At 42.0% G+C, this 21,771-nt stretch overlaps 1 protein-coding gene across 1 annotated transcript; it reads right to left on the bottom strand.

The window, feature by feature from the left end:
- Positions 1-941: 941 nt before the first annotated feature.
- On the bottom strand, positions 942-20,205 carry LOC110537124 (rod cGMP-specific 3',5'-cyclic phosphodiesterase subunit beta-like). Its single transcript, XM_021622909.2, has 22 exons — positions 19,729-20,205; positions 16,696-16,848; positions 15,451-15,540; positions 15,145-15,285; positions 13,612-13,686; positions 13,433-13,497; positions 13,249-13,315; positions 13,060-13,107; positions 12,797-12,946; positions 8,866-9,009; positions 8,696-8,761; positions 8,393-8,539; positions 8,096-8,203; positions 7,630-7,739; positions 7,348-7,435; positions 7,115-7,215; positions 2,426-2,533; positions 2,235-2,298; positions 2,030-2,104; positions 1,853-1,936; positions 1,516-1,639; positions 942-1,396 (listed from the first exon to the last, which is right to left on the bottom strand). The coding sequence occupies exons 1-22, from the start codon at positions 20,197-20,199 to the stop codon at positions 1,371-1,373; spliced, it is 2,505 nt and encodes an 834-aa protein (XP_021478584.2). The 5' UTR covers positions 20,200-20,205; the 3' UTR covers positions 942-1,370.
- Positions 20,206-21,771: the final 1,566 nt, after the last annotated feature.

Genomic DNA, 21,771 nt, shown 5'->3' with positions numbered 1-21,771 from the left:
GGACTGGAACAGACCTTCCTGAAAATGTCAACTCCTTTCTCTCCTATCGCAGTACAATACATTTTAAATGTACACACAGAGAGAATCTCAACTGTCTTGACTTCAGACTTTCTATAATATTTACCTTGCTGTACTTAAACAGCACGGGACAATACAGTAACAATTAGTTGACAGCAAAATTATCACATAGCAACCCACAAGGGGTAACATTACCCTGTAATGGAGTGAAATCATAAAACATACATAAATACTGTGGGTGCTTTTTCTGTCCTATTTCACACATGTACAAGTGTGTATTAATACTCTTGTGAATTAGAAATGTGTTTTTTTGCATATCCCAACCCCCTCAGAGAATGGGGTCATGGCCAGAGTTTGCCATTATCAATGGTGACCCTGGAGCAGTTAGGGTTAAGTGCCTTGCTCAAGGGCACAAACAGATTTTTCACCTTGTCGGCTCAGGAGTTCGAACTAGCGAACTTTCGGTTACTGGCCCAACGATCTAACCGCTCGTCTAGCTACCACCATGGCGTATCAGGACGCTAACCTAACTACTGCATAATCTACTTTTGATTACCTTTAGGGTAAACACATTCTCTCATGTAAATGATGACTGACTGGAAGGTATGAAGAACAACATAAGTCACTGTAATTACACTGTTGATGTAATATTGGATTCTTGATGAATCCACCAAGGTTTTGTATAATAACTGCCCCTGATTAAGGCAGTTAACCCACTGTTCCTAGGCCGTCATTGAAAATAAGAATTTGTTCTTAACTGACTTGCCTAGTTAAATAAAGTTAAAATAAATGTTAAAAAAATACAGAATACTGTTAAAAATGATTTATTATTTAACAGTATTCTGTATGAAAAAGGTCAAATGAGAAGCAATGCATATTAATGTTATATTCATAGGACATTCCACATGTTTAGAAACAAATATTTCAGAATTGAGTGATTTCTTGTTCCTTAAATTGGTTGATAAAGACCTTCAGGAACTTAGCGTACATAAGACGCATACTCTCCACACGTCTACTTGCAGGATTCCTCCGAAGGTCGTGAAACATATTGACAGGGGTAACTTCTAAATTGTGGATTTGCCAATGCAACTAATGACAACTACCCTTCAACTGAAGGAAGAAACTTGACTGTTGTGTCCATAATGTGCCAACATGGGTCTGTAACCAGCAGGTCCAACTGCTTTTCTGCGTGGCTGCTAAATAGTCCCTCTGGCTCTTCTCCAAGGCTCTGATGCTGTGAGTGCAGGCTGTTTTTCCACAGCTGCTCTGAAGTGAGGCTGGCCCTGCCCCGGCCGGCAGCAAGACTGTGTGGCTGTGATGTATCCTGGAGTGATCGACCTCCAAAACGGGCTCTAGCACACTGAGCACGTCTTGGACCCTGTACATTACAAGAATAGAAAATAAAGTACGTGTTAAGGATCATCTGTGTTACTTTTACTGCAGACAAAATACTCTCTAAACTACAGAGCAATAATGCAATATATCCTCCACTCTGACCTGACTGGGCTTCCAGGATGGCCTGCTTGGCCTCGTACTCTTCCTGCTTGGCCTTCCACTCCTTCCTGTTGTTTAGGAGGCCATCATACATCGGCTGGATGGCCGGATGGAAGCGGGAGAATTCCTGATGGGAAAAATAAACTAAACATAAACTAGCGAGCTCTATTTCTGACAGTCAAGCCAGCTAACTAAATAATGCTTGTTTGAATGACAGTTGTGCATTTGGTTATTCTATACATCCAATAGAATGTATGATTCATGGTTTACTTTGTGCTTAGCAATAGATGTGAAACTGAGAGATGTAGCTAGTCTGAAAAAGTGGTGGTACATACTGTACCTTGTAGATGAATGTGCAGACAAAGTCAATGAAACCACACTGCAGATTGGGCAGTTGGCCAGCGCAGTTTCTGTCCATCATAGTCTGGAGGAAAGGAGGGAGAAAAACATGATTAAACACACACACACACACACACACACACACACACACACACACACACACAATGAATATACTCACAATGGGTTGTTTTTCAAGAACTTCCCTTTCCAAGTCACCCTGCTCCCAGAACTCAGCTGCTTCAAACAGCGCCACCTGGATGAAGCCAGACAGTCCCAAGTATTTCACTATGTTGGACATCTTTATTGATTTACAGAAACACAAAAGCTTCTGCTAAAATGTCTTCAAGGTATATAATTAGGCTATAATCTGAGGATCTCCTCACCTTGCTTTGCACCTCCCATGGTTTAGTGATGGCTGACAGGTCACATGCTGTCATCATCATGGCCCTTTGAGGAGAATTATTGGAGGTATCAGAGCAAAGTAGAAGTGCTAAGATACCATCCAATGTGCATGTTATAATCCTAAATATCCCACTATCACTACAATCCTCCTCCTACCATAAACTGCACTCACAAGACAATCTCTTTCCTGGTCGTCTCCAGTGACATCCAGTCCACCCACTTCTTCTCATCTTCGTAGGTCTTTGATAGGTCAACAATCTTCTGGAACATTGTTCGCTTCCTGGTGACATTGGAAAAAACAGAGATTTATACATTCTGTTAAAGTTATAAGCTGTGCATTGTGAAATCTTGTTTTCCACAACTTTACAGGGCTAAGTAGGCATGATCGTTGCAGCTAAAGCTGTGAAAAGCAAACATTTGGATTAACAGTGCTTCAATATGTAGAGAAAGAGTCCACATTAACAACAATACATTCTTCCTAAGATTTGAACCATGTTATGTAGACAAACAGTGCAATTAGTGCAACCAATGACAATAGTGAGGGGTGTTTCATAATGATTAAGTTAATTAAAATGAATTAGTTAAACTGTTAAAAAATATTATATGGCATATTAAATACATTACACTATTGCTATCATATAGAAATATAATGGAATATTGTACATCATATTAGCATCAACATGCATTATTGTTTAATTAAATTTCACATAATTTCATATTTGTTACATGTAATCTTTTGGTTCAACCTTAACGTATAATGAGCATCATCAACAGGGGGAACATATTAGTTGTACGCTAATAAGCTATAGAAATAATATATACATTTATAAGACTTGTTCATAAAGGAAAAATATGTTCATAAGAAGGGCCTGAGATCAAAGTCAACATTCAGGCAACTAGTGGTCAATGTTATTAGATATCCAGTAAGCCTCCCTTTGTAGTAGTAGGATCTCGATGTTACCTCCTCTCCTTGGTAGAGCAACATGCTCAATGCCTGTGTATTTGAGGGAGGGGATTGGATGGTTAGCTTCAACAAAGTGACCTGCTACTGGATAATCAATGTCGTTACACCTGATTGAGCTGCGGTGTTCAGCTATGCATTGTTTTAATTGTCTTTTCGTTTGTCTTACGTGGGCTTTTCCACATGAACAGGTGATGAGATAGATTACTCCCTTGGTCTTGCATGAGATGATACCCCTAACAGAGATCTTTCAAGCTGTATATGAATGTGTGAGGAAAGATGTTTTTATAGTGCTATTACACTGTGCGCATGAGCCACATTTGTAGTTCCCATTTGGGCATTAACACTCCTGCAACCTCAGCAAACACACTGGACCCCAACACACACACATACAGTACACACAATTACATGTTGAAGTCAGAAGTTTATACACCTTATACAAATATATTTAAACTCAGTTTAGACAACTGCTGACATTTAATCAGAGTAAAAATTCCTTGTCTTAGGTCAGTTAGGATCACCACTTTATTTTCAGAATGTGAAATGTCAGAATAGTAGAGAGAGTAGAGAGAATTAGTAGAGATAATTATTTCTTTAAGCTTTTATTTCTTTCATCACATTCCCAGTGGGTCAGAAGTGGCCACTCAATAAATATTTGGTAGCATTCCCTTTAAATTGTTTAACTTGTGTCAAATGTTTTGGGTAGCCTTCCACAAGCTTCCCACAATAAATTCGGTGAATTTTGGCCCATTCCTCCTGACTGAGTCAGGTCTGTAGGCCTCCTTGCCCGCACACGCTTCTTCAGTTCTGCCCACACATTTTCTATAGGATTTAGGTCAAGGGTTTGTGATGGCCACTCCAATATCTTGACTTTGTTGTCCGTAAGCCATTTTACCACAACTTTGGAAGTATGCTTGGGGTCATTGTCCATTTGGAGGACCCATTTGTAACCAAGCTTTAACTTCCTGCCTGATGTCTTGAGATGTTGCTTCAATATATCCACATAATTGTCCTACCTCATGATGCCATCTATTTTGTGAATTGCACCAGACCCTCCTGCAGCAAAGCACCCCCACAACATGATGCTGCCACACCCGTGTTTCACAGTTGGGATGGTGTTTTTCGGCTTGCAAGCCTCCCCCTTTTTCCTCCAAACATAACGATGGTCATTATGGCCAAACAGTTCTATTTTTGTTTCATCAGACCAGAGGACATTTCTCCAAAAAGTACAATCTTTGTCCCCATGTGCAGTTGCAAACCGTAGTGTGGCTTTTTTATGGTGGTTTTAAAGCAGTGGCTTCTTCCTTGCTGAGCGGCCTTTCAGGATATGTCGATATAGGACTTGTTTTACTGTGATATAGATACTTTTGTACCGGTTTCCTCAAGCATCTTCACAAGGTCGTTTGCTGCTGTTCTAGGATTGATTTACAATTTTCGCACCAAAGTACGTTAATCTCTAGGAGACAGAACGCGTCTCCTTCCTGAGCGGTATGACGGCTATGACGGCTGCTCCCAAGGATGACCCAGACTTGTGGAGGTCTACAATTGTTTTTCTGAGGTCTTGGCTGATTTTTTTTGATTTCCCATGATGTAAAGCAAAGAGGCACTGAGTTTGAACATAGGCCTTGAAATACATTCACAGGTACACCTCCAATTGACTCAAATGATGTCAATTAGCCTATCAGAAGCTTCTAAAGCAATGACATAATTTTGGGGAATTTTCCAAGCTGTTTAAAGACACAGTCAACTTAGTGTATGTAAACTTCTGATCCACTGGAATTGTGATACAATGAATTATTAGTGAAATAATCTGTCTGTAAACAATTGCTGGAAAAATTAATTGTGTCATGCACAAAGTAGATCGACTAGTCCTAATCGACTTGCCAAAACTATAGTTTGTTTAAAAAGAAATTTGTGGAGTGGTTGAAAAACGAGTTTTAATGACTCCAACCTAAGTAAGTATATGTGAACTTCCGACTTCAACTGTACGTCCACACACACATAACACACGCACACATGCATACTGACTACACACACACACACACACACACACACACACACACACTTTCACACTCATCACATGCGCTACTACTACTGTCTATGATCTATTCTGTTGCCTAGTGACTTTACCCCTTTTTAAAATTGTTTTTATTTAATGTTTATTTAACCCCTACGTGTGTGTACATAGCTACCTCAATTACCTTGAACCCTGCACACTGTCTCGGTACTCCTTGTATACTGTATAGCCACGCTATTTTTACTCATTATTGTTATTCACTGTGTATTTATTCCTTGTGTCACTGTTTCTATTATTACACTGAACAGCTGAAGGAAGAATGTGTTGGTCCCATGTTTTATATTCAACCTAATATCAGGTACCACTGTTTGGTGTACTCAGTGTATCATTCATGTCCAGATAGAATTGGGTGAATTTGCTGGACTAAAAATATATACTGATCAAAAATATAAACGAAACATGTAAAGTGTTGGTCCCATGTTTCATAAGTTGAAATAAAAGATCAGACATTTGCCATAAGCACAAAAAGCTTATTTCTCTTAAAATGCTTAACAAATTTGTTTACATCCCTGTTAGTGAGCATTTCTCCTTTGCCTAGATAATCCATCCACCTGACAGGTGTGGCATATCAAGAAGCTGATTAAAGAATATATGTGCACCTTGTGCTGGGGACCGTAAAAGGCCACTCTAAAATGTTTTGTCACACAACACAATGCCAAATATGTCTCAAGTTTTGAAGGAGCGTGCAGTTGGCATGCCTACTACAGGAATGTCCACCCAAGCTGTTGCCAGAAAATTGACTGTTCATTTCTCTACCATAAGTCGCCTCCAATGTCATTTTAGAGAATTTGGCAGTATGTCTAGCTGGCCTCACAACCGCAGACCATGTGTGACCACGCCAACCCAGGACCTCCACATCCGGCTTCTTCACCTGCGGGATTGTCTGATGAAACTGTGGGTTTGCACAACCAAAGAATTTCTGCACAAACTGTCAGAAACCATCTCAGGGAAGCTCATCTGCATGCTCATTGTCCACCAGGGTCTTGACCTAACTGAAGTTAGGCGTCGGAAAATGCTCACCTTCTATGGCCACTGGCACGCTGGAGAAATGTGCTCTTAACAGATGAATCCCGGGGTTTCAACTACCGGGCCGATGACAGCGTGTATGGTGTCGTGTGGGCGAGCGGTTTGCTGATGTCAAGGTTGTGAACAGAGTGCCCCATGGTGGCGGTGGAGTTATGGTATGGGCAGACATAAGCTACGGACAACAAACACAATTGCATTTTATCGTGTCATTCATCCACCGCCATCACCTCATGTTTCAGCATGATAATGCACAGCCCCATGTCGCAAGGATCTGTACACAATTCCTGGAAGCTGAAAATGTTACAGTTCTTCCATGGCCTGCATACTCACCAGACATGTCACCCATTGAGCATGTTTGGGATGCTCTGGAATGACGTGTACTACAGTGTGTTCCAGTTCCCGCCAACATCCAGCAACTTCGCACAGCTATTGAAGAGGATTGGGACAACATTCCACAAGCCACAATCAGCAGCCTGATCATTTCTATGCGAAGGCGATGCATGAGGAGAATGGTGGTCTGATCCACGCCCCTACCTTTTTTTAAGGTATCTGTGACCAACAGATGCATATCTGTATTCCCAGCCATGTGAAATCCATAGATTAGGGCTGATTTCCTTATATGAATTGTAACTCAGTAAAATCTTTGAAATTGTTTCATGTTTAGTGTATTTTCTTTGTTCAGTGTGTTTTTATATTTAACTCTGCATTGTTGGAAAAAGAGCCGTAGTAAGTAAGCATTTCACTAGTCTACACCTGTTGTTTACGAAGCATGTGACAAATAAAATGCCATTGCTCACTTGAAATAGAGTTGCAAGTCTGTTGCAATGATGGCAATGTCCAGGAGGTGGATGGCATGCTCGTTCTGTCTTCTGTTGAGGTTCTGGTAGATATTCAAGGACTGGTGGGAGGGAGGAGGAGTTAGACGAAAGCGTCATGTGATCAACATGGAAGTAAAGAGTACCAATAAATAAATAATTGACATCAAAGGTGCTACTGCAGTAGTTGAGATTCAAAAGCCTTACTTACGTACCTCGTCTGCCAGAAGGAACTTGCTAAATTCTAGATGATGCCTCTCCAGGACAGACGAGCCGTGAAGCTTGGCTAGTGGGTTACCCGATCTGTCGATGAGGAGGGACCAGACCACTCACTGTACAGGGAGCTCATCATAAGCCATTCATCACACAAAGCTAATCCAAGTGCTTCTCTACATTTACAGTTGCAATGAGAGAGATTGTAAAAGAAGAGACCTAGAGATATATGAAGAGCTTGTTGTACCAACTCTCAGAGAGCAGAGATTCTCAGGAGTACTCACTTCACCTGGTAGAGGTTGTTTGTCCCCCTGTGGTCGATATCATGGAGAAAAGCAGATGTGATCATGGCCATCACCTCCAGATCTGTGTAGTACCTTTTCAGGTTCCCTGTCTTGACACAAAAAAACACAGCAGTTTGACATTAAGAATTAGAGATGTCTTTTAATTATGTCTTTCAGTTAAGTTTTTGGGCAAATACAAATTGTTGTTGCAGAGAATATTCCTGTGCAGCAGAAAATGCCAATTGTAGTATATTTGAGGTTTAAAAAGGCTTCTAAAGTTCGTAATACCCACTTTGAAATGTCAGACTTGATTTGTCCTAACAAAAAGCATATCAACCCATGTTGCTGCAGGATTATTTTCCTAATGTGAGAATCTAGTCAAATTAGGATATCTGTAAGAAAATATGCCTTTTATTTTCTGTGAGACAAATTAAGTACATTACTACTGAGGCTTAAGCACTCCTACCGTCAACAGTGTGAACATAGTCTGCCCAACATTGAAACCGTGGCGCCAGTTGTGATAGGTGATTTTCCTGTAGCCTTTGCTGATAGAGAACAGGAAACGCACCAGAACCTGATGATTTTCATGGGATTTGGAAGTAGAGAATTAGAACATAAACAGATATCATGGGAGAGCAATAAATTAACTAACAGCATACCTACATGTTCATATATACAGTATTTTCAGAGTATTTGCTCAAATTGACACTTCCCCAGCATTGAACGTTGTTGCAGTACAGATCATGAGTGTACAGTAAGTTACCTCCTGTGGAACTTGGAACTTCTTGACCACTCCGACCTCATAGTACATCTGGATCCCACACATCACCAGCTCCAGCTCTGTGCAGTCAAAGTCAGAGAACCCAAACTCGTAGATCTCAAACTTCTTGGGGCCGGGTAGCTCTTTTTTCTGTATTATAATGCATGATTATTATGGCATTATTAACAGCGAACTAAACATATGGCCATATGAATGTAGAAGTTTCAAATGCAGGCCTACTGTTCCAGTTAATCTGGAACCAGAGGATGACCAAACTGTTATTCTACAAATATAACGTGGTAATACCAGAATCTGCAGAAACTCATCCTCTTCACAGTCACAGGGCTCTCTGTTGAAATACTGCCTGGTTTTCTAACATACATGAAACAACAACGAGTGTCAAACATTAAAACAATACTTCTCGTATAAAGGGGTTAGATCTTTGGTGTGTACAATATCTTTGAGCAAGTCTTCACCAGGATTGTCTGTATTTCGTCATCACGGCACTTGACGTGGTAGAGAACCATGTCCTGGGCTATGTCTTTCCGGTTCTCCATCATTTTCATCCTGTCATTAGTGTCTGTGTTGAGGTGGGACCAGCCCAGGAAGTTAGTCATAGCCTGGGGAGACAGACAGAAACAATGTCATTCAGAGTAGGTTTATTCAGTAGCCAACATGGTAAAACTTGGTGAAGACTTGAAAGTCCTGATGAAGACAAGTGGGGAAGGTGGGCAACAACACCTCCGCCACACTGGTCCTCAATACAGGGGCCCCATAGGGGAGCGTGCTCAGCACCCTCCTGTACTCCATGTTCACCCATGACTCCCTCCAAGTCAACAAAATGAAGGAGCTGATCGTGGACTACAGGAGACAGCAGAGCGAGCACACCCCCATCCACATCGACATTGCCGTAGTGCAGAGGGTCAAAAGCAAAAGTTCCTCAGCATGCACAATACTGACAACTTGAAAGGGTCCCTTCACACAGACAACAAGGTGAAGATGGTGCGACAGCGCCTCTTTAACCTCAGGAGGTTGACAAAATTCGGCTTGGCCCCTAAGACCCTTACAAACTTCTACAGATGCACCACTGAGAAGAGGCGACTCTGGGATTCTAACCTTCCAGGCAGAGTTCCTCTGTCCAGTGTCTGTGTTCTTTTTCCCATCTTAATATTTTCTTTTTATTGGCCAGTCTGAGATATGGCTTTTTCTTTGGAACTCTGCCTAGAAGGCCAGCATCCCGGTGTCGCCTCTTCACTGTTGACGTTGAGACCGGTGTTTCATGAAGGATCTCTCCGTACTTGCTCCATTCATCTTTGCCTCGATCCTGACTAGTCTCCCTGTCCCTATTGCTGAATAAATCCCCACAGCATGATGCTGCCACCACCACCATGCTTCACTGTAAGGATGGTGCCAGGTTTCCTCCAGATATGGCGCTTGACATTCAGGCCAAAGAGTTCAATATTGGTTTCATCAGACCGGACAATCTTGTTTCTCGTGGTCTGAGAGTCTTTAGGTGCCTTTTGGAAAACTCCAAGCAGGCTGTCATGTGCCTTTTACTGAAGAGTGGCTTCTGTCTGGCCACTCTACCATAAAGGCCTGATTGGTGGAGTGCTGCAGAGATGGTTGTCCTTTTGGAAGGTCCTCCCATCTCCACAAAGGAATTCTAGAGCTCTGTCAAAGTGACCATCGGATTCTTGGTCACCTCCCTGACCAAAGCCATTCTCCCCCGATTGCTCAGTTTGGCAGCCAGCTCTAGGAAGAGTCTTGGTGGTTCCAAAGTTCTTCCATGTAAGAATGATGGAGCCCTGGTCTAAGCCACTGCATCGCAATGCTAGCTGTGCCACTAGAGATTCTGAGGTCAATTCCAAGCTCTGTCACAGCCGGCCGCGACCGGGAGACCCATGGGGTGGCGCACAATTGGCCCAGCGTTGTCCGGGTTACGGGAGGGTTTGGCTAGCAGGGATGTCCTTGTCCCATCGCTCACTAGTGACTCCTGTGGCAGGCTGGGCGCAGTGCACGCTGACATTTTAGAAAAAGCTGTTGTACAGCAACTCACTGCCTTCCTGAAGACAAACAATGTATGCGAAACGCTTCCGTCTGGTTTTAGACCCCATCATAGCACTGAGACTGCACTTGTGAAGGTAGTAAATTACCTTTTAATGGCGTCAGACCGAGACTCTGCATCTGTCCTCGTGCTACTAGATCTTAGTGCTGCTTTCAATACATCGAACACACCACATTCTTTTGTAGAGATTGGAAACCCAAATTGGTCTACACAGACAAGTTCTGACCTGGTTTAGATCTTATCTGTCGGAAAGATAACAGTTTGTCTCTGTGGATGGTTTGTCCTCTGACAAATCAACTGTAAATTTCGGTGTTCCTCAAGGCTTCGATTTAGGACCACTATTGTTTTATTTAATCCATTTTTGAATAACAAAATAATGAAAAAGTTAAGGGGACTAAATACTTTCTGAAGTAACTACAGTGCCTTGCGAAAGTATTCGGCCCCCTTGAACTTTGCGACCTTTTGCCACATTTCAGGCATCAAACATAAAGATATAAAACTGTATTTTTTTGTGAAGAATCAACAACAAGTGGGACACAATCATGAAGGGGAACGACATTTATTGGATATTTCAAACTTTTTTAACAAATCAAAAACTGAAAAATTGGGCGTGCAAAATTATTCAGCCCCCTTAAGTTAATACTTTGTAGCGCCACCTTTTGCTGCGATTACAGCTGTAAGTCGCTTGGGGTATGTCTCTATCAGTTTTGCACATCGAGAGACTGACATTTTTTCCCATTCCTCCTTGCAAAACAGCTCGAGCTCAGTGAGGTTGGATGGAGAGCATTTGTGAACAGCAGTTTTCAGTTCTTTCCACAGATTTTCGATTGGATTCAGGTCTGGACTTTGACTTGGCCATTCTAACACCTGGATATGTTTATTTTTTAACCATTCCATTGTAGATTTTGCTTTATGTTTTGGATCATTGTCTTGTTGGAAGACAAATCTCCGTCCCAGTCTCAGGTCTTTTGCAGACTCCATCAGGTCAAACCATGATGCTGCCACCACCATGTTTGACAGTGGGGATGGTGTGTTCAGCTGTGTTGCTTTTACACCAAACATAACGTTTTGCATTGTTGCCAAAAAGTTCAATTTTGGTTTCATCTGACCAGAGCACCTTCTTCCACATGTTTGGTGTGTCTCCCAGGTGGCTTGTGGCAAACTTTAAACGATACTTTTTATGGATATCTTTAAGAAATGGCTTTCATCTTGCCACTCTTCCATAAAGGCCAGATTTGTGCAATATACGACTGATTGTTGTCCTATGGACAGAGTCTCCCACCTCAGCTGTAGATCTCTGCATTTCATCCATAGTGATCATGGGCCTCTTGGCTGCATCTCTTATCAGTCTTCTCCTTGTATGAGCTGAAAGTTTAGAGGGACGGCCAGGTCTTGGTAGATTTGCAGTGGTCTGATACTCCTTCCATTTCAATATTATCGCTTGCACAGTGCTCCTTGGGATGTTTAAAGCTTGGGAAATCTTTTTGTAACCAAATCCGGCTTTAAACGTCTTCACAACAGTATCTCGGACCTGCCTGGTGTGTTCCTTGTTCTTCATGATGCTCTCTGCGCTTTTAACGGACCTCTGAGACTATCACAGTGCAGGTGCATTTATACGGAGACTTGATTACACACAGGTGGATTGTATTTATCATCATTAGTCATTTAGGTCAACATTGGATCATTCAGAGATCCTCACTGAACTTCTGGAGAGAGTTTGCTGCACTGAAAGTAAAGGGGCTGAATAATTTTGCACGCCCAATTTTTCAGTTTTTGATTTGTTAAAAAAGTTTGAAATATCCAATAAATGTCGTTCCACTTCATGATTGTGTCCCACTTGTTGTTGATTCTTCACAAAAAAATACAGTTTTATATCTTTATGTTTGAAGCCTGAAATGTGGCAAAAGGTCGCAAAGTTCAAGGGGGCCGAATACTTTCGCAAGGCACTGTACATATATCTGTACATACATATATTCTGGTCTCTGACATTGCTTATTCTAATATCTCTTCATTAAAATATATTTCTGGATTATATGTGTATTGTTATTTTTTTATTGCTAGGTATTACTGAACTGTTGGAGCTAGAAACACAAGCCTTTTGCTGCACCTGCGATAACATCTGCAAATCTGTGTACGCGACCAATAAACTTTGATTTAATTTTATTTGCAACATTGGGAGACAGACAGTCACAATATCATTTTGAGTAAGTTCACTAAAGTCAATGTGGTCTACACAAAGCAGGAGCAGAAGAAGGCTTTCTCGAGTCACTTTACTTGACCACTTCTCTGTGAAGACAGAAGGAGTTGAGAAATCAACTGAGTGTTGTAGTATAGTAAAGTACCTCCATTAGCTCCTCATCCTGCTGGTCGAATGGCTTCCCATCTTTCCTGTTGTAGAATGTAGCCACGCCCACAATCTCTTCCATCATGTTAACAATTGGCATGGACAGCACATTCTTTATGGTCCAACCACTGTCATCCAAGGGCTCTGACTGCATCATGGGAAGACACAAAGTAAATGCTCAACAGGAATTAGGCAAGTTGCTCAACTTTTTGCCAAAACTACATATAAGGACACCTGATTATATAATGAAGCAAAATGTACCTGAAACTTGAACATCTCCTCTGTTGTGGGATTCATGATGTTACATATCTAGATATTAATAATAAACAGTACAGCATCAACAACACATGCAAATCGTGGCAATTTGAATGTTCTCACATTTTAAGTCAATTCCAAATTCTGAAAGCATTTCAAGCACTACTGGAATGCTAGTTAAAAGGGGGAACTTACAAGACCAGTTTCGGCTACATATGTGGGCAATCCAGTACACAACACCCAGTGTTCTAGAGTGGGAGTCCTGTTGACAGGAGATAGTCAGACAACACACATTGATTATCCCTCTATACAGTGTCATGCAGGGTTGTAACTACTTCAACTCTACACAAATGTTCAGAGAAAGGTGAGAGAAACATACGCAATAACTTTGATATCCTCTTTTCCATGCAAAATATAATCAATGACTTTGTAGAATATGACTTCCTGCAATCACAGATAACCCCCCCCAAAAAAATTACAAATGAGAATTTGCAGAACAAAAGCAAAACGGTAAAGAGCTGTTCATGTGGTAATAAGTAGATAGATATGAACACTTACTCTGCCATCCGGAGTAACAGGTCCAGCGTAGGGGGGCTGATCTCCCATCAACACTGGCCAGATGTCAAAGAACTCCTATAGCAACAAAGCAATGACACAGATGGATTGTCACACACAGCATATTAATAATATACTGTATAGTGCCATATGAGATATGTCATGTAGGCTACAGTATTACCAGAGGACCCATAATAACGTCTTTATGATGACTAAATGTCTTGGTCATTCTTGAATAGCGGTGGCATTTACGTCCCTCACCTTTGCAACCATGAAAAAACACTTCAACATGAAAAATAGTTACATATCATACATATTTTTGTTTATATTTTACTGATTATCAATGATAAAACATAATGCAAGTACTTTATACTGCAAAACCTTATGTTTGTGCATTAAAGTACTTGGGGCAAGCAAATGGACTGGTCCCAGTTGTGATGAGCAGAGTTGTAGTGACATGTTTTGGGATTTGGAGATATCTATCTATTATTTTTAATGCAAGAAAGTAATCAAAAGTATTCCATGCATTGTATACACCAATAAAAACAAGGGCTATTAAAATACCTTTATTTTAAAATGTTTACAAATACAATATGTGTCCCTAAGTTTTATTTAATTGGTGTTACTGCCTTGAAAATCACTCATTGCATTGAGCATTCCCTCCAGTGGCAGACTGTTATCGGGGGAGGGATCTATATTAAAGAAAATGATTTGCTTATCACTGTCATACCCTGGCCTTAGAGAGCTTTTCATGTCTCTATTTTGGTTTGGTCAGGGTGTGATTTGGGGTGGGCATTCTATGTTCTTTTTCTATGTTTTGTATTTCTTTGTTTTGGCCGGGTATGGTTCTCAATCAGGGACAGCTGACTATCGTAGGTAGCTTTTTTCCTCCTATGTTTTGTGGGTAGTTGTTTTCTGTTTAGTGTTCTTCACATGACAGGACCGTTTCGCTTTCGTGTATTCTCTTTGTTATTTTTGTTTAAGTGTTCAGTTTCAATAAAAGTCATGAACACTCACCACGCTGCGCTTTGGTCCGATTCCTCCTCACCGACGACGACACCCGTTACAATCACACCCTTTTAGTATGTCATAAGGCTTGAGGATTCCATTGAACATTTGGTGTGTCTAAATCAAAAGTGGAATTGGTGTTACTCAATTTAAATGCAGGGAAATTACGTTGTGCGCAACATGATTAATTATATCACTTTAATAAATTATTTTTAAGGGGTTATTGACCTTCGATTTGAGCATCTGTGACCATTTAAGTAAGTCTTAATGTATTTCAAGTGTGTCATTGTGTTACCGTCAACGGTGTTGCTACTCCTACTGGTGGCAGAATGTTATCATAATGATCATAAATGATACAAATTAAAGTAATTCAACTGCCATATTAGTTGATTTAGAATAGGAAGATGTGCCCAAATACATTTAAACAAAACACATTTTAGACAAATGAAGTCATTTTTTTCCAAAATGCCGTGCCGAAATGTCACCGCAATTGAAGAATGACCCGGATACATGCAGACAGAGCATCACCTTCTCCTTTGTCATATCCAGTAGGCCCACAGAGTACCTGTCACAGTTCAGGTATGCCCGCACTGTATACAGGGCTTTATGGAACTGTCTCTCAATGTCTGTCAGCTCCTCAAACACCTTGTTGGCGGACCACAACAGGACCTATACCCGACAGAAATGAACAACCACAAAGGATTAGTTAAGAATCAGTTGGTTGCTATATCCATAAATGTGTGAAAGCTAAAGAAGAGCCTTTTTTGTGTGTGCACCATATTGTCATTGACAACTATTCCTTCCTCTGAATATCAGTGCAGACAGCAGACTCACCTGTCCTTTTCGAGTCTCACAGTTGTACAGGTAGTTCAGCTGGTAAATCTTCAGGTTCAAAGAGGCTATTCTGAGATACTTCAGAAAAAGCTGGGAGACAGAAAATCTGAATTATTCTTAGAGTGAGTGACATACATTGATGTGTAATTAAGGTGGTAGAGGGAAGGCAAGAAGAATGAACGCATGTACTGTATGTGGAAACAGGTGTAAATGTGACCATCCTCTTCATAAAGGCAATACAGTTTGTACGCGTTCCTTGTTGGACATGTTTGTGTTCTACAACAGCATTCAGTGTTTGTATGCTGCATATACTTTCAGTGAACAAACTTTGGGATTGGGGAAGGCCTCTTGATTACCTTTTTAGTAATTTAGCAGATGCTCTTATCCAGAGCAATTTACAGGAGCAATTAGAGTTAAGTGCCTTGCTCGGGAATTCAAATGAGCAACCTTTCGGTTACTGGCCCAACACTCTTAACTACTAGGCTACCTGCCTCCCATCCCCAACTAATTCAGGCTCTAACGTCATGTAATTTATTTTTTAAAATTTTATTTCACCTTTATTTAACCAGGTAGGCCAGTTGAGAACAAGTTCTCATTTACAACCGCAACCTGGCCAAGATAAAGCAAAGCAGTGCGACACAAACAACAACACAGAGTTACACATGGAATAAACAAACGTACAGTCAGTGACACAATATAAAAAAATCTATATACAGTGTGTGCAAATGAGGTAAGATTAGGGAGGTAAGATAAGAAGTAGGCCGTAGTGGTGAAGTTATTACAGTTTAGCAATTTAACACTGGAGTGTGCAGATACTGGGGTGCAAAGGAGCAAAAATAAATAAATAAATAAATAAATAAATAAATAACAATATGGGGATGAGGTAGTTGGATGGGCTATTTACAGATGGGCTATGTACAGGTGTAGTGATCTGTGAGCTGCTCCGACTGCTGATGCTTAAAGTTAGTGAGGGAGATATGAGTCTCCAGCTTCAGTGATTCTTGCAATTTGTTCCAATCATTGGCAGCAGAGAACTGGAAGGAAATGCTGCCAAAGGACGATTAGGCTTTGTGGGTGACCAGTGAAATATACCTGCTGGAGCGTGTGCTACGGGTGGGTGCTGCTATGGTGACCAGTAATGACCTCATCATAGTATTTCCATTGTGACTGTGTGGGATTTCCCTGCTGACACATAGAGATGTGTGGATCATATTCTCAGAGACTCACTTAATCCTCAGTACTCACATCCTCATCCTCAGTGGTGAAGTGGGGTCCAGTGGTCTTGTTCAGGGCCATGATCACAGCCACCACATCCTCTCCGTTCATGATAGGCGAGGCTAATATGTTCCTGGTTTTGTACTCTGTCAGGTCATCAACAAACGAGCTGAAGTGACTGCTCTGTATGGCAGAAAACCAAACAAATCACTGACATCAGAGATCACACATGGATGTGTTAAGATGGGTCTATAAGTCAATACATAGGCTTGGTGTGGAGCCTTTTTCAGTTTACATATCATTATAGACCACAGATTAATACATGTTAACCTCTGGCAAATTCAAGATAAAAGACCATGTATAAAAGGGATATATGTAGCTATTCTGTTAAGAAATATACTTCAATATCAAGAGTGAATGTAAATTTGGGCAATGTGAAATATACATTTATAAATGTATAAATAGCTTCATGCTGACCCCAATGTAAACGCCCCAAGACAGGTGCCATAATCCCAGATACAGCAGGGGGTAATGGGATATACAATAACTGGATTATGTCTGTCGAGAGGATTTATATTGTCTCCAGATATACATTTAGAAACTCCCCACAGAACAGTATAGTTGCCATACTACTTTATGTGGCACTATGTTTTAACAAGAATAACATGTGAAAACTATGTGTATGTTAAAATAGTCACGGAATAAATAACTATTCACTTGTTTGTCTGGCTGAATATGAACTTGATGCATCTATCTATTTTGTATGTGTTTGTTATTTGTGGCAGTAGGTACAGCTAAAATATATTATCATGTGGGAGTGTGTGACCCCTGAAGGCCCCTGAAAAAGGCTATTGACACAATCACACTGAAGCCACTGGTTCCTAGACTCTAGGACATTGTCTGTCTGTCCCAATCACTACCACAACGTTTATGTCCTAACCTCTGGGACACTGTCTGTCTGTCCCAACCACTACCACAACGTTTATGTCCTAACCTCTGGGACACTGTCTGTCTGTCCCCATCACTACCTCTGGCTCCTATTCTCTGGGACACTGTCTGTCTGTCCCAACCACTACCACAACGTTTATGTCCTAACCTATGGGATACTGTCTGTCTGTCCCAACCACTACCACAACGTTTATGTCCTAACCTCTGGGACACTGTCTGTCTGTCCCAACCACTACCACAACGTTTATGTCCTAACCTCTGGGACACTGTCTGTCTGTCCCCATCACTACCTCTGGCTCCTATTCTCTAGGACACTGTCTGTCTGTCCCAACCACTACCACAACGTTTATGTCCTAACCTCTGGGACACTGTCTGTCTGTCCCAACCACTACCACAACGTTTATGTCCTAACCTCTGGGACATTGTCTGTCTGTCCCCATCACTACCTCTGGCTCCTATTCTCTAGGACACTGTCTGTCTGTCCCAACCACTACCACAACGTTTATGTCCTAACCTCTGGGACACTGTCTGTCTGTCCCAACCACTACCACAACGTTTATGTCCTAACCTCTGGGACACTGTCTGTCTGTCCCAACCACTACCACAACGTTTATGTCCTAACCTCTGGGACACTGTCTGTCTGTCCCCATCACTACCTCTGGCTCCTATTCTCTAGGACACTGTCTGTCTGTCCCAACCACTACCACAACGTTTATGTCCTAACCTCTGGGATACTGTCTGTCTGTCCCAACCACTACCACAACGTTTATGTCCTAACCTCTGGGACACTGTCTGTCTGTCCCAACCACTACCACAATGTTTATGTCCTAACCTCTGGGACACTGTCTGTCTGTCCCAACCACTACCACAACGTTTATGTCCTAACCTCTGGGACACTGTCTGTCTGTCCCCATCACTACCTCTGGCTCCTATTCTCTAGGACACTGTCTGTCTGTCCCAACCACTACCACAACGTTTATGTCCTAACCTCTGGGACACTGTCTGTCTGTCCCCATCACTACCTCTGGCTCCTATTCTCTAGGACACTGTCTGTCTGTCCCAACCACTACCACAACGTTTATGTCCTAACCTCTGGGACACTGTCTGTCTGTCCCAACCACTACCACAACGTTTATGTCCTAACCTCTGGGACATTGTCTGTCTGTCCCCATCACTACCTCTGGCTCCTATTCTCTAGGACACTGTCTGTCTGTCCCAACCACTACCACAACGTTTATGTCCTAACCTCTGGGACACTGTCTGTCTGTCCCAACCACTACCACAACGTTTATGTCCTAACCTCTGGGACACTGTCTGTCTGTCCCAACCACTACCACAACGTTTATGTCCTAACCTCTGGGACACTGTCTGTCTGTCCCCATCACTACCTCTGGCTCCTATTCTCTAGGACACTGTCTGTCTGTCCCAACCACTACCACAACGTTTATGTCCTAACCTCTGGGATACTGTCTGTCTGTCCCAACCACTACCACAACGTTTATGTCCTAACCTCTGGGACACTGTCTGTCTGTCCCAACCACTACCACAATGTTTATGTCCTAACCTCTGGGACACTGTCTGTCTGTCCCAACCACTACCACAACGTTTATGTCCTAACCTCTGGGACACTGTCTGTCTGTCCCCATCACTACCTCTGGCTCCTATTCTCTAGGACACTGTCTGTCTGTCCCAACCACTACCACAACGTTTATGTCCTAACCTCTGGGACACTGTCTGTCTGTCCCCATCACTACCTCTGGCTCCTATTCTCTAGGACACTGTCTGTCTGTCCCAACCACTACCACAACGTTTATGTCCTAACCTCTGGGATACTGTCTGTCTGTCCCAACCACTACCACAACGTTTATGTCCTAACCTCTGGGACACTGTCTGTCTGTCCCAACCACTACCACAACGTTTATGTCCTAACCTCTGGGACACTGTCTGTCTGTCCCAACCACTACCACAACGTTTATGTCCTAACCTCTGGGACACTGTCTGTCTGTCCCAACCACTACCACAACGTTTATGTCCTAACCTCTGGGACACTGTCTGTCTGTCCCCATCACTACCACAGCGTACGTTTATGTTTCATTTCCACAATCTGACTCTTACCTCATTGGCATCTTTCAAATTGATGTGTTTCTTGGTCTGGGCCACATTTCCCACCACCCCAAGGTCCAGGGGGAAGACTATCTCGTGGTCAGGGTGAACCACACAGTCATCCAGCTCAGACTCTGTGGTGATGTTGAAAAGACGCGTGGCTAGCTCCGCGATGCCGTTCCTCTCCCGGTACATGAACAGGCTGCAGCGGTCAGCTTGGATCAGGGCGACGATCCTCTTCAGGATCTTGAACACCACTTTCTCCATGTTCACATTCTCCTGCATTTCTTTGATCAGGTCGAAAAGGATCTGGCCTTCCTCTATCTGGCTCAGCTCCTGTAACATCCCAAAATCCACATTGGACTCCGGGATCCCCGCCATCACTGAGAGGGCCCCTGGTGTGAGCTTCTTGTTGAAGTAGCCCTGGGCGAAAGCCGGGTTTCCATCCAGGAACTTTTCAACATCTTCCTTTGTCGCACTCATCTTGGGTTAAGGATGTACTGGTTCTACCCCAGTTCCAGTATTCAAACCAATGGTCCCTAAAAATACTACAAAACCAATTATCTATTGATTACTGGCAAATAAAAAAGTGGACACATTCACTCCATGTTATCCCAAAACACCCTGAATAAAGAGGGCAGGCAGGTTAGGCACATTAGTTAGGTCCTGCTGTGAACAGAGGATACTCCTGCAATGACAGGGGAGGGAGGGCTGAGTCCAATCCCATTGTCATCAGCAAGCTTTTCTCTTAATAGTGTTGAAGGTGAACCAGGATCTGCTCATGCAAAACTGATCAGGTGATCACTATGAAGGAGGCCATCCCAGTCCAGTCCTATCATTGAGATGTATGGGGGTCTATGAGATAATAAGACAAGCCTGATGATAAAATGGCAATAATCTTTCCACCCCGGCTATATTAAGGTTCCTTAACCATCTTATACAAAAGGTCAGCTGGATAATCTCCACATGAATAGATTCATACTATCAGATCTGCTACCTGTGAGTGAGACGAGGCTGGCGAGGGAGGTGTGTCATAGTCATATGTTTCGTTCATATGAACCTGCGCGTGTCTGTCCTCGTTTATGAGGGTATATGCTTACGGGCATTTGCTTATGAGTGTATATAAAATAATTTGGCCTGTAATCTTTGTTACTCAGTATTATGTTGGATATAACTACTATTATTTTATAATAAATATAACATTGATTCAACAGTTCTTTAATCACAATTACAGTATAAACCTCTGAAACTAATGGGGTCAGTCAGTACATAGTGTATGCATGCAGCAAGGGGAACTGACAGACCTGACAGCAGAGGAACTGTTGATCCCAAGGCATTATATTATCTGAGATACTCTCTACACATGGAGATGAGGGATTTAACACATGTACACATCCAATGACACTAGTTGTAATATTAATCCAACCATTGCAGGCCTCTACATTACCTGTTCGTCACCAATGAACTCTTGCCTCTTTGTGATCGCTGGTGCATGGGCCACATTTTAACCTAGAGATACAGTGTTACAACACAAGATGGCAGCCGGCTCATACTAAGGACCAAGCTAATTGTGCTTGTACTGTTAATCATTGCTACTGAGGCTGACCATGCCATTAAGATTCAAGCCATCAAAATAGTTGTATTCAAGAGATTTTGTTTAACCAGTACATATTAGTACTGTTGCTTGTTTGTCATACTCCTTCTGTTATTTTCTATTGGCACTATAATTCTTCAATATCAGTTCAATTAATTTGATATGCCAGATATAGTCAGCAAATGTATGCTCCCTCTCAGCCTCTATCCCAAAGGTTGAATGAATAAAAAGCAACAACAGGCCTAGACTTACTTTCCACTGGTCTAAATGATTACAGTAACCTGGTAACCAAAATACCTGTACAGAAAAAGCTGGGCGTTGTCTAACGCAGTACAATATCATATGATGTTGTCAATAGACATCCATGTGCCAGCAATCTTCCCTGAGGTCTAAGATCAAGTGTGGTGTTACAAGCATAAATATTGTACAGGCATCAGCTTGGAGTTTGCAAGCACAGTATG

This window comes from Oncorhynchus mykiss, chromosome 12 (assembly GCF_013265735.2).
Source record: "Oncorhynchus mykiss isolate Arlee chromosome 12, USDA_OmykA_1.1, whole genome shotgun sequence".
Taxonomy (NCBI): domain Eukaryota; kingdom Metazoa; phylum Chordata; class Actinopteri; order Salmoniformes; family Salmonidae; genus Oncorhynchus; species Oncorhynchus mykiss.
This window is presented reverse-complemented; position numbering and strand designations above follow the sequence as displayed.

Bases quoted from the DNA above. Each gene is read 5' to 3' on its own strand.
- LOC110537124 (XM_021622909.2), bottom strand. From the start codon at position 20,199: ATGAGTGCGACAAAGGAAGATGTTGAAAAGTTCCTGGATGGAAACCCG. The intron at 1,937-2,029 runs GTGAGTATATTC...CCTTTCCTCCAG, and splicing joins TTCTTGAAAAACAACCCATT to ACTATGATGGACAGAAACTG. The intron at 1,397-1,515 runs GTCAGAGTGGAG...TGTAATGTACAG, and splicing joins CATCCTGGAAGCCCAGTCAG to GGTCCAAGACGTGCTCAGTG.